This window comes from Mytilus trossulus, chromosome 4 (assembly GCF_036588685.1).
Source record: "Mytilus trossulus isolate FHL-02 chromosome 4, PNRI_Mtr1.1.1.hap1, whole genome shotgun sequence".
NCBI classification, from domain to species: Eukaryota; Metazoa; Mollusca; class Bivalvia; order Mytilida; family Mytilidae; genus Mytilus; species Mytilus trossulus.
This window is the reverse complement of record NC_086376.1, coordinates 33416149-33430247: the sequence shown is the minus strand read 5'-3', so window position 1 is coordinate 33430247 and position 14099 is coordinate 33416149. Positions and strand designations below refer to the sequence as shown.

The 14099-nt window shown below is 31.6% G+C and overlaps 1 protein-coding gene across 1 annotated transcript in view; it reads left to right on the top strand.

The window, feature by feature from the left end:
- Window positions 1–1359: 1359 nt before the first annotated feature.
- LOC134716562 (adhesion G-protein coupled receptor V1-like) overlaps window positions 1360–14099 on the top strand; it is a 107400-nt gene continuing 94660 nt past the window's right edge. Inside the window, exons 1-10 of the mRNA XM_063579573.1 lie at window positions 1360–1521; window positions 2185–2433; window positions 3310–3411; window positions 3893–4012; window positions 5561–5683; window positions 6045–6827; window positions 9744–9852; window positions 10502–10645; window positions 11008–11156; window positions 13868–14006. Of these exons, the coding sequence (XP_063435643.1) occupies window positions 1360–1521; window positions 2185–2433; window positions 3310–3411; window positions 3893–4012; window positions 5561–5683; window positions 6045–6827; window positions 9744–9852; window positions 10502–10645; window positions 11008–11156; window positions 13868–14006 (2080 nt within the window). The remainder of the gene's footprint in view (window positions 1522–2184; window positions 2434–3309; window positions 3412–3892; window positions 4013–5560; window positions 5684–6044; window positions 6828–9743; window positions 9853–10501; window positions 10646–11007; window positions 11157–13867; window positions 14007–14099) is intronic.

The window sequence follows — 14099 nt, the reverse complement described above, 5'->3', positions numbered from 1 at the left end:
GTTCAAACACAAATTGATTAATCAACATCTAAAGCCATTAAATATGTGTAATATCCCCCATATGTCAGGGATATAGTCTATTTAATACATACAATTCTTTTATGGTCAGGCAATACACATTATACATTAATGAGATGAAAGAATGCCTTTATTCTGTTGTCTGGCATTAGTTAAGGGCATACGATACAGTTACAGGGGAGGTAATGACGTTGCTAACGTAAAATGTTATTTTTCGCGACGTCAAACTGTGACATATCAATAAAGATGTATTTTTCAACTGATTTTTATCATTCAAACTGATTTAATTTAACCCTTTCCTCCATAATGACGCCATTTGACGCCACCCCCCTTACTCCATAATGATGCCTTTTGACGCCTGTGTAGTACCTCAGTTTCAAAACAGCAGTTTGTTACATTTTGCAGGGAGATTATGTGACCCAAATTTTATAAAACTGTAAATAGAGGATTTTTTAAAAATTTTGATAAACATGCAGCAACAAATGACGTATTTTCCTCAATTCATGAACATTTGATAAATATGAGTTATTTCTGAATGAAAAATGCATATTTTTTTAGGATACTTTTAAAATACCGAAATTACCAATTATTTAACAAAAAACAATTTGTGTTTATCTTTTATAACAAAAAAGTTATGTCTTTCTTTCGAAAAAGAAATTACAGCCACAAATCTGAATTTTGAGCAAATATACAAAATTTCAACCTCATTTTACTCAAAAAGTAGCACATGAAGGTATATTTTTTATTACATAATTGATTTAATCAGGTTAAAAATAGCCTATATGCAAATTTTCTTGAACTTGTAAATACAGGATCAAAACTGTATTGTATGCCCTTAAACAAATATTTGATGCCTAATGAATATACCAGTTAAACTTTAAGGCTTGGTTTAAGTCAAAAGTCACATTTTATAATTTGAGATCACACATTATTCTTTGAAGACTAAATACAGCAATAAATGGGCTACTGTCTTCGTATATTGAGTTGTAATCTCAAGACCATAAATAAAGAATAAAAAAAGTATGCAATGTTTTTTTGAATATATTAAGATAGGTTTACACAGTACAGACAATATTTTTTTTATTCTGCTGTGCTTTTAATTTTAATACAATTACAACAGTGCAGTTAGAAGAATAGACACTTGACCTTATAACAATTATTCATTGAGGGGAATTGTTTCATGAGGCAACAACCGAAAGCTTCAGCAGGCGTTTTAAAATAGGGGGTCCAATCCCAGGAACACAATGAAATGTAACACATAATTATAAAAAAAAAGGGTCAACATATAATTCATTTAATTTTGATGATGACATTGTTTCAGATAAATGACATAACTATAGAATGATAAGATATATCTGGATACTGGTACTAGTTGTCCAGAGTTATGGACAAGTTACAGTCAAGTTATTAGATACAGCCTTGTTAGTGAATGAAGGACAGCAGTTCCAAATACGTATACAGAAAACAGGAGTAATCACCTCTGTCATCAATACTGTTGTGTCAGTAAGTATGAAAAATTAAAATGAAGAAATTCTCAAAGAAACATTTCTGTTTTTCGATGAGGATAGTAAATGATGAAGGTAGCCTTTAGAAATATTGAAACCTTGTTTTCAAACTTGGTTTAAAGGCAAGGCCAAAAAATAAGGAGAAAATGATATATAGCCGGGAGTATGATACTGATTTCGGTATGAAAGACACATGTTGCTGAAGTAGTGGACATTTAGAAATTTTGACAATGTTTTTATCAATATAATTGCAATAATTGAGACTTAGCTATTAACAGGTTTCAACACAATAAACAGTTGCATTTCAATTTTTATTGCGTTATGTGTATACAGTATTTCCAAAATTGTAATCATAAAACTAATATTTTTTCCATTGTTCAACTTTTTTAAGCTTCATAATGTATTTTTATGTTTAGAAATTTACAGATCTCTTGTGATATCTGATAATGTTATGATTTGTTTGTTTCCGAAGTATCTTGCTGAGTGGGATATGGTTATTGTCTGCCTGTCTATTCAAAACACCTCAATACTCAGATATAAAGCTTCCTACTTGGTAGGATATTTTTTCATCATTTTCTTTCTTTCTTTTTTTTTTATCCTTGATCAATACAGAGTTTTTTGCCATTTTAATCACATGTTTTTTTTATTTTTCTGTTGTCAGGTAAAAAGTCCCCTAGATACAGGAAATGATTTTGTTGGTAGTAGTCAGGTAGGATCATTTTATCCAGGAGGCCCTGATATTGTGGCCATGACCTTCACTGTCACTGATGACTCATTTCCTGAGGTCGAAGAGACCTTCACCTTTGAACTGTCAGCTATTAGTAGTGGTGTTACCGTGGGTACACCATACATTGCAGCTATAACAATCTCAGCCAATGATGATGCTTATGGAGTATTTAGCTTTCTTGATGTAAGTAAATGAGTATTGCTCCTATGCCATCTTAATTTAGTGATTTGACAAAAATATTTTAAAAATCACATATCTTTAATAGACCACCCCTTTATCACCAACCATACAAAAAAAAATCATGTTTATCCTGAATCTATAGTTTTTTTTGCATAAATTCTTCCAATATATTTTGAACATTGCTTTGCTCAGCAGTATCTATTAGGTTTTATGGAATGACACCTACTTCAAACATCCTGGTAATCCCCCTGAATAAGATAAGAATTCACATTTCGCCTTAGTTCAATTCCCATATCGCCTTAGTACTTTTTTTACCTTTTTTACCTGGAATTCACAACTAAGGCGAAATGGGAACACACCGATAAGAAGGTGGGTACATCATGTTTGACAGATAATCATGCTGAAAAACACCAATAGTTTATGCAAATAGGTAGACATGCACAATTTCAGTGTTGAGTCTTATAATAATTTTCTTGTTAGCATTAAGGTGGTATCCAACACTTTCACTAAAATTAATTTGGCTTGTTTCATTTTCATGAAATTTTGACAAAGTATTTACTTTGACCCTTTGACAAAAATATCAAAATTTCAAAATATTTGAACTAATGTTTATCAGAAAAATGACACTGGTTTTATAGCAGTTTGGCACACACTGATTTTGATCATTGGGAAGCTTAATATTCTCTTAACAGCACAATGTAATTAAAACGTTTAGCTGATTTTACAGAGTTTAATCTCCCTGTAGTGTTAGGTACCACCTTAAGTTAATCTTCCTATCATTCATCAATGTACATTCTCCTCCCTTCATCAAATGTGGAAGCAGATAACAATTTAAAAAGGCTTCCTTTATTTTTTGCTTTAAACTTAAATATTTTCCAGAGTTCTCATACATTGGTAACAGAAGCAGACATTATAACACCAGTTAAGTTACGCGTTGGCAGAGATAGAGGAACAAATGGTCAAGTTACAGTCACTTTTGTGGTCAGTTTTCTGTAAATTGTGTATGGTTAATTTGTTGAAGAGGGAAACACACTACAAATTATGTTCAGCCAAAAAATTGTCAAGTAATTTTCTTGTAACTGTTTAGTTCAATTTAAATTGTATGTAGAAAGTAAAATCACAAAAATACCAAACTATGCAGAAAATTCATAATGGAAAGTAGAGAATTTGAACATGAAGATCTTTTGGTTCTCTGTTTATATTTTTTGTTTAGTTTTTGGTGTAAAATTAAAACAGAATTGACATAATACAAGAAAATTAGTCAAAACATGTTAGTTTTTAATTACAACACATTTTGATCAAATTTTTGTTTACCAAAATATATTTTTTTATTTTAAGGGTTTTATCTTTTATAGGCAAAAGAACATAAGTAAACTCTGTTAATACTTATTTTCAGTCCTTAGAGAATAACATTTACTACTTTTAAAACATTTTCAAGATTTTTTGTTTATTAATATAACAGGTAAACAGTACCCAAACAGATGCCATCCCAGGAGTAGACATTACACCTAAATCTGGCATTGTTGTGTTCCAAGCTGGTGAAGCACAGACTTATCTATATGTTCAAATCAATGATGACAATGTAAATATATTATTTTATGTTATAACTTAATGTTTTTTTTTTTGTAATTTGGTATTGATGACATGTCTTTAATAGTTTCTGCTCAATTTATTCATAATTATTATTGACTCAGGCTGGATATTTTGGAGATCATGAAACTGTTAAGACTAGCTCATTCCATGGTAATTGACATGTCTGATGTTCCATTCAGTTTCTGCAGTAAATATATAATAGGGATATGTGGTATCTTTGCCATTCCCAATGAAACAACTATCCACCTGAGACCAAAGGACATGGATTCAAGACACTACAGCGGGACTAATTTCTTGTAATGTTTATCGTACATTGTTTTCTTTGTTTCAAAATTTTGTTTTCTTTGTTTCAAAAATTCCAATGGGGAACATATATAACATTAATGTAGTATTAAACCTATTTTCAAGACGTTTTAGCCATTGGAAACTGAACAAGACCAATTGGTTTATTGCTACAATAAATTGTTTTGTTTTATTTACTTATAAACCATAGTTAAAAAACATTGATTAATGATTGCATCTGACACACAAATGTTAATGTGATTTCTCTCTAAATGACATATTTTACTGTAGACGTGCACTAACTGGTTCTAAGAGAGAACCTGGTCCTTGAAACTGAAATTAGTTTCATAGTATTCACTTTACCATAGATTACATATGTAATGCTTTTTAAATGTACATCTTGATACAAAAGGACATAAACTAAACGTAAGGACAACACAAATGTGTAACAATGTGTAACAGCTTGTCGAATAATTAGATAAATCTTGATGTGTAATACATGGTAACATTGTCATACACTTGATTATTAAATTGTGATAGGCAATATCAATGATATTTCTTACTACAAAAATAATATTGACCTAACACACATTTGCTGAAAAATTTCAGATCTGGTAGAATCTAAAGATTATTTTTTTATACTCCAATTTGAATCTATGAATTATCTTTAACTGAAATGAAACTTAAATTTTATGGAAGAATGAATAATAAAACAGCAATCAAACTATATATAGTACTTAATATTTATTACATTCCAAATTTAAGAATGGATGAGTCAAACACCTTTTTGAAATTCAGAAATATTTAAAACTTCTACAGCAATTTGACAAAGCTGAAAAATGTTTTCATATGATAAAATCAACTGGAAAAATGTATCTAGATGTGCATTTTAAAATATGTTTTCTCCTTAAATGCATATTCATCGTTTTATGTTTTCCAATTATTAATTTGGGTCTTGCTAACTTTATGGTCTAGGTAGCTTGTTAAAATTAACAATCTTGGTGCAAGATGATAATAATCTTGCTATTATAATTGCCAAAAGAGATGGGGTTTAAATTTTTCAGTTTTTCTTTTAGATATTTGGTAAATTCAATTATGTTCACTCATTATCTGGTAAGTCAATGAATAAAACAGACCAAAATTGGGGATGAAAGCAATGGGAATTGCATAAAGTCCAAACAGATTGTCTCACTAGGACAGGGTACCTTCCAGACAAGAACTATTCACTTATGGTCACTAATCTACTTTTCTTTAGATACCAGAAAACAATGAAGAGTTTATAATAACATTAACTGGAGCTACACAGGGAGCAAGGGTACTGGACACAGAAATGGTTCTGATAATACAGGCCAATGATGCTCCAATCAGATTCCAACAGGTAAGTCATGTGCCTCAATTTGATCCAGCAGTTAGGTCAAGAGGTTGAATATTAATTTTTTTCATTTTAAAACATTGTACCTTATAGTTCTCGTACAATATAATACAAAACTAGGATTCACAAAAAAAATTATACTTAACAGGTGTTCAAAATTTTGATTCAAAGAAAAAACAAAACAAGACATTTTATCATTTAAGGATTTTTTAATTTTTTTTTAATTATACCAAACTGTTTTTTTCCTGCTGAAATATGTGGATGTGTAGATTTAATTGCTACAAAAATACTGTGTTGATGCTTTTTTATTTAATTTTTATATGCCTGCATGTTATCAGCAAACAGTAAAAATTTCAACTTTTTGTAGGCTGAATATCGATTTGATGAAGGGCCAGGTACTAGGACTATACAGATTCCAGTATTACGAGGTTTAGAAAGTGATGGACAGAGTAGAATAGGATCGGTCAATGGTTTAGCTACTGTGGACTTTGTCATATTGACCGATACTGCCTCCGATGGACTAGACTTTACAGGACCAAGTAATCGACAGCTTGTCTTTAGTCCTGGTAGTACACAAGCTTTTATTCAGATACAAATACTAGATGATAGTGATCCAGAAGTTGAAGAAAGTTTTCAAATTTTACTGTCAAATGCAGTAGGAGATGTCATTTCAGGAACTCCAGTCAAAACAACTATATTTATTAATGGAAATGATAATCCTAATGGTGTGATAAGTTTCAGCCCAGGAAGTGATGGTGTCTCATTGCCATTTATTCAATTAAATGAAGACGGAATAAATTCAGGAACTTTTACAGTTTTACGAACTGCAGGTACATTTGGTACTGTGACAGTTCAGTGGGAGATACAAAGAAATGGCACCCTTTCTGGAGGAGTTAGTGGAGATATACTAAGTACACAGGGAAGTGTTGTATTCCAAGCAGGACAGTCTCAGGCTAAGATTAATGTTACCGCTATTCAGGATTCTGTTGCGGAACCACCTGAACGTTTTGTAATCAAGTTATTACCTGGCAGTGTGAACGATGGGGCAAAGGTTGACGGAGTTATCCATGGATTAATACTTATAGAGGATAGTGATAATTATCATGGAACGGTAGAGTTTGGAGATGATACTCAACAGCAAATCATCGTGGTAAGTGGTTTGGAAATTTGTTTCCTTTACACCATAATATAAGAAGTTGTTGTAGCTGTTGAACACTGGCTCTTATATTGTAAACTCAGATGGGATAAGTGTTGCATAATTTAAATTTATTTCCTTTCACGGATGGATTTGGCTATACTTTTTGGACCTTTTGGATTATAGCTCTTCATCTTTTATATAAGCTTTGGATTTTCTAATATTTTGGCCACGAGCATCACTGAAGAGACATGTATTGTCGAAAAGCGCATCTGGTGCAAGAAAATTGGTGCCGTTAATTTGATTAAATGTAATCTATATTTTATAATTTGATAGCATTATTTATATACAGAATTTACTGAGATAAATTAACTCACATTTGTGTCAATAACCCAACAATCACAACATTTTCTGAATTAACTGTTATAATTTGTAAAAAACATAAATATTGCCCTGGAAATATGAAAAAAAAACATCCACACAGATGATGATGATATTTTTCATAATTACAAGCAAAGTCGTAAGAATTATGTTTTTATTTTGTTCAGCAGATTAAATATTTACAAAGTGAGTTTTGGTCACATTTTGTATCACTATAAAATTTTATGAATTTTTCGCAGTATTTTTTTTAATTTACATATGACAAATTTGATATATATAAATGATCACAGGAAATTATACCTACTGAGGTATGTTTTATTTGTTATGATTTGGTTTTATATAGATAGTAGAATAAACCTATATTCTGGAATATTATCATGATGGCTCGTTAAGGGGGTACCTAACACTACAGGGAGATAACTCTGTAAAATCAGCTTAACGATTTTATTATGTTGTGTTGTAAAGGGAATATTAAGCGTCTCAATGATCAAAAATGGTGTTTGTCAAACTACTATATAACCAGTGTAATTTTTCTGACAAAACTGGTTCAAAATTTGTTTTTTTTTTTTATTTCTGTTAAAGGGTCAAAGTAAACACTTTGTCAAAATTTTATAAAAATTAAAAGAGCCAAAATTTTAATGAAAGTGTTGGGTACCACCTTTAAATACATATATACAATGGATTCATTTATTTCTGTGTATACAATTTTGGAGGATTTAGAAAAACTTGTATTTTCATGAATATTTGATATTGTGGTTTTGTCAAATTCTGTAAACATGCAATTTTTTGATTGAGTTAAGTCTGCTAATTGATATTTTATCGTATGTTTTTATATGTTGTGATGTTATGCTATTGTTTCAGAAAAAGGGAGAAGGTTTGGGCCCATTAAAACGTTTAATCCCGCTGCAAATGTTTGCACCTGTCCTAAGTCAGGAATCTGATGTACAGTAGTTGTCGTTTGTTTATGTAATATACACGTGTTTCTCGTTTCTCGTTTTGTTTATATAGATTAGACCGTTGGTTTTCCCGTTTGAATGGTTTTACACTAGTAATTTTGGGGCCCTTTATAGCTTGTTGTTCGGTGTGAGCCAAGGCTCTGTGTTGAAGGCCGTACTTTAACCTATAATGGTTTAATATTTAAATTGTTATTTGGATGGAGAGTTGTCTCATTGGCACTCACACCACATCTTCCTATATCTAATCATAATTATAGAAAATTTGTACTACATTGAATACTTGAATTTGGGGTTTACCGATACACATGAAATTCATGAAAATTAGTGCATGTATCCCAAGAGTAATAATGAATCCACAATATACATGGTATACTTCATTATTTATATTTGATCAAATTTATTCAGATTGTCTTTAACTATAACTATTGAAACAGGAATGTTTGTTAGAATAGGGTAAAATCACCAGATTCTGGCATACTTTTCAACAGCTGATATCTTCAACTAGATCATATTTAGTTAACAAAATTTGACAATCTGAATGGATTTGATCTTTGGTATAAGGTCTACAGCTGTTTTCATGAGAAAATTAGTAACCTTCTTGCTTTAGAATAACATTTAGAATAGCAGCTATGTTTTCCCAGCCTCAATCATACAGTTGACTTATATGGTTGCAAGGAGAGTTGGCTGTCATAGTCAGACAGACTGCAGTCTAAATTGTTGAACTGTCTATCAAATCATCAATTGATGATAGAAAACATTAATGATTTATTTTGTCATAAAATTGATGCTTATAAAATGATGATAGAATATTGTTATACCAATGTTGACTTTTATTTATAAGTCATAAAAATGATTTTTGAATAGAAAAACAATTTAAGAAAAAATAGAAAGGATTGCATTTCAGAAACTAAGTAATGTTTTATACTAATACTCCACTCTCCATAAAGAAAACTCAGAAGGACCAAAATATCTTTTAGGTGTCAGACCACCAATTACTCCATCCAATTTAGAATGTATGTGAAAGTAGGCCTACTCAGACAAAAAATAGTGCATTTGATGTCATTGTTTACTTAAACTAACCAACAAATTGGCAGAAATGAAATTTTTGGTGAAAGAGAAATATATTCAGACCATTTTAAGCCAAAAATTACTAGTCTATGAGTTTGCATTCAATATTAAGGATTAATGCACTCCATAGTATACTAATTTAAGATTTCCAAAACACCAGGGGTTATTTTTAGTGGTACCTCTACTCAGGACACCTCTTCTTTCTTATATGATTTTAAAGGTATGTTGAAAATAAGCATGTAGAAAACTGATATATGTACAATACAGGATATACAGGTACCTGGTTTCTATTAAGCTAAACTTCAGGTTAAATATGTAGAAAGCTGTGGTAATTGCAAAATTTGGTTGAACAGATATGGACTTTTTTCTGGTGGTCTGACACCTTTAGTTTTGTTGGTCAGATATACAGAAAATTTGTAAATGAAGATAAATATTTGAAACTACTAAGTTCTAATCTATAGATACATGTCACAGTTATAAAAAAAACCTAAAAGGAGTTAAATGCCTTATTGCCTTTATTCTACAGGTATCCAATCCAAGACATGTACAGTTAACAATTCTAAGGACAGGGTTTAACCAGGGAACAGTAAAAGTTAACCTGACTGTAGTGTATACAGGACCTGGAGATACAGAAGGTATATTATTGGTTATACATTTGTGTCTGTAAAAATAGTCAATAAGACAGCAAGCAAACAACAAAAGATTTCCAAATATTAAACTCTACCAGGTAGTTGTCACCATATACTGTTAGATGGTGATAGGCTGAGGGTCATGCTAGGAAGTAATCATCTTATACTTCAATAGTAAATACTCGGTGGTGTTTAAAAAAAAACAAAAGCTGCTAGATAGATTTATTTTTTTAAATACAGATAATTTGAAACATAAACTATTTTATACCTACCAGTGTTCTCTCCAGATAATTTGTTTAGCATCCTGGTAGATATGGATATTTGAAATACCATCTTGTTTCTGAAAATTATAGCATCACATCAATAATACAATCTATAAGAAAACCAAGTCAGATAGCATCACATTTAAGAAATATTGCCTCACATTAATAATACAATCTATAAGAAAACCAAGTCAAATAGCATCACATTTAAGAAATATCGCCTCACATTACCATGATGCTTAAAGGCCCTGGGGAGAACACTGCCCACTAACAAAATCAAGGATTGATTCAAATGTCAAAGAATCCTTTTTCAAAAATGCTCTAAATCATTTTTCTTGGTGTGTTTGTCTGTCAGATGAATACCTTCAATAACAAATTAATTGCTATTTCAGATGTTATAGAGAAGTCAGAGTGGCAGACAATATTTACAACGGGAATCAGTAGCCAGATTTTTAAAGTTCCAATTAACGGTTCTGCGTTCTTACAAGTTGGTGGAAAGTTTACAGCAACTTTAACTGATGCTGGTCTCAATTATGGTTTGTTTATCTGAATATCATTTGGTATCATTAGTTTTTTTGTCTTCATCGGAATAATTGAAATGTTTTCCAGACTACATTCTTATATGTATTTCTAATCCTGACCTTAGTTCAAGGTGAAATAATGTGTCAATATATTTGTTTTTAATTATAGGAATGTTACACTCAATTGCTAAAGTAGAGCATTTTCAGATACTATCTTTTCTTTTGAGTATTCTTTCAATGAACTATAAAAGTATTTTCTTAGTCAGATGAAATTCAGTTAAAATAAATTCTGGAGTATATTAATTGGAACTGATACATCTACATGTGTTTTTTCGAATAACTTCTATTCCATTAAATTTCTACTATACATCTTTTAGATCCACCACTAGGAGCCTTCAACACTCCAAAATTAGGTAGTAAAACAACAGTGGAGATACCTGTCACTATACAACAAGCCAATGGGGAGATAGGCTTTCAGAACACTTATACTGTTACTGTTAGTGAACCAGAAACCAGTCCATACTCTGTAAGTTTAAAAATAGCTGTGATACATGTTTAATATGTGTAGCCTGAGCAAGTTTCTGTACATTCTTTTTTTAACCTGGAAAATCATACCACTTCTTTTTTATATAATGAACAAGTGGTCTTAGAGTTAGCTGGTTGGCATTAACTTATACAGATAATTGATGTTTATCACCAGTGCTAATGTAGATATTATATTCTTACTGGGGGTCATAAGCAAAAACTGCAAAATGCATTTTTGCGTCTGTTCCAAGTCGGGATCCTCTGGCCTTTGTTAGTCTTGTATAACAGTATGGTTTTTCTTTTAGTTTCTTTTATATATTTTTATAAGACTGCAAAAAGGAGTAGGTCTGGTAAGGACTCATTTTGGCCTCAAATTTCAGCTTCATCTGACGAAAGATTTTGACCAGTTTTTAAACACTGAAGTGTCTATTTCACTTGATTCAATTAGTTTATGTGAAAGATTTCAACTGATTTAGTCATTAAAAACGATCCGATTCAAGCTTAAATATGAAAAATCTCTCAAATATGCCAAAAAATGTCACTTTTCAGATGGTTTTTGTCAGAAATGAAAGTGGCCGCATTTGTGTTCATCCACAAGCTTTATATATGTAATGTATTATCATAAAATATAACTTACATTTCAATATTAAGGATGAACACGAATGCAGCCACTTTCATTTTACACGGAAATCGTCTAAAATTTAACTAAAATGATAGAATTTTGAAGATTTCAGTAATTTAGCATGACTTAATGGTGCCAGTACTCGATATATGTGCATTGTACTGTCAAAAACAGCCCATATTTATGTAGCAGAAGCATTCAACTGTCCAATAAATAACTAAAAGTTTACATTTTAACAATTTTGTAAAACTGTTATATTTTGGGGCCAAAAAGGGGTCTTACCGGACTTACTCCTTTTTGCAGTCGTATATTGGTAGCACGTCGTCATTTTTGTCAATGTCGTCGTATTCGTTGTCGTCATCAGCGTCGTCTTTAATATAATTTTAGTATAAGTCAATAGAAATCAATAAAATTTTAACACAATGTTTATAACCACAAAAGGTTGGTTGGGATTGATTTTGGGGTTATGGTCCCATAGCTTTAGGAATAAGGGACCCAAACATACATTTATCTAGTTTTAGGACAATAAGTTGTGTATTAGTATTTCAATTACTCTGAAATTGTACCACAATGTTTATACCATTAAGTAGTAGGTTGGGATTTATTTTAAGGGTTATGGGCAAACAGTCGTATGAGTTAAGGGCCCAAAAGAGGCCAAAAAACAAGCATTTTTGAAGTTTCGGGACAATAACTTGTGTTTAACTGTATGGATATCTCTGAGACATTGTACCACAAGGTTCCTTATAATGAAGGGGAGGTTTGGTGTCAGTTTTGGGTTAATATGCCTAAACATTTCAGAATAAGGGGCCAAAAAAGGACCAAAAAGAAGCATTTTTCTAGTTTACAGACAATAACTTGTGTATGGATCTCTCTGAAATTATACTACAAGGTTTCTCACTACAAAGGGTGGAATTGTGTTTTGGGGGTCTTGCACCAAGGGGGGGGGGGGGGGGGTTCAATAAGTGAGTGGCCAAAAGGGGCCCAAATAAGCATTTTTGTACTTTTCAGTCAATAACTTGTGTTTAAGTATATAAATATCTCTGAAATTATACCACAAGTTTCCATACTACAAAGGGATGGTTATAGGGGGTAATGGATCAAATCATTAAGCAATTAGCAGAAAAATGGGGCAAACAAGGTTTTTTTCTAGTTAAAGGACAATTTAGACAATTTAAAAGCAGTGTAATTGAAGTAATTCAATTCCAATTAAAATTTGAAGAATACTGTTAAATATATATATATTTGATTATTTGATAACCTCCCTTACACAGCTTGAAAATTATGTTAAAGGAAGTGATAATTGTCTTTAGATGTGTAGCTGTAAATTTATATTTAGAAGTTACTGTTAATTGATATTAGTTTTAACCATAACTGTAAGTTATTTTATATTTTAATACTTTATGATGTTAAATGAGTAGTTATTGTTGCCAACTTAATTAGAAATTTGAATTGAGATTATTTTTGGAATAAGAGATTTGGGGAGGTGAAAAAAAATTGGGAGGGGTGGGGGGTAATTTTTTTTTCTCATTTCAGATTTCAGAGATTAAAAAGAATTTTTCTTCAAATAATTTTTTTTTATGGGATTTGTATTCAGCAGTATAGTGTATTGCTCAAAAAGCAAAAAAAAGAAATTTTTAAGGTCATAAGACCACATTCATTCTGTGTCAGAAACCGTTGCTGTGTCAACTATTTAATCACAATCCAAATTCAGAGCTGTATCAAGCTTGCATGTTGTGTCCTTACTTGCCCCAACTGTTCAGGGTTCAACCTCTGCGGTCTTGTAAAGCTGCACCCTGCCGATCATCTGGTTTAGTTTTGTATGACGTTCATTATCACTAAACTAGGACACATTTTTGTTTAGGGGCCAGCTGAAAGACGCTTCCGGGCGCTCCATTGGTGGCCTTCGTCTGTTATCTGCTCTGTTGTCACTTTGACACATTCCACATTTCCATTCTCATTTTTTTTAGTTTGAGTGGTATATTATATTACCTGCTAGGTTACTTTACCAAAGAAAGAGTCCAGTGTTTTATAGGATACTCAAGTTGAGTATAATTGATACTGACATAATTATAAGTCTAATCATTCTTCAGGTTAATCTTAAACTGAGCAGAGAAGGAACAAGTGGCCAGGCAGTTATTAGCTGGTATTTAGCTGGATCTGGTACCCATGCTGCCTCAGTAACCCAGGAAGATACTGGTCCCACTTCTGGTACTGCTGTCATGGAAGCAGGTTAGTATTTGCAATCAGCAATCCTCGGGTGAATCCGCTTCTCTCCTTAGGTACAGAATCCGCCGGGTTGTGACGATTGTATTTAGTTGGGCA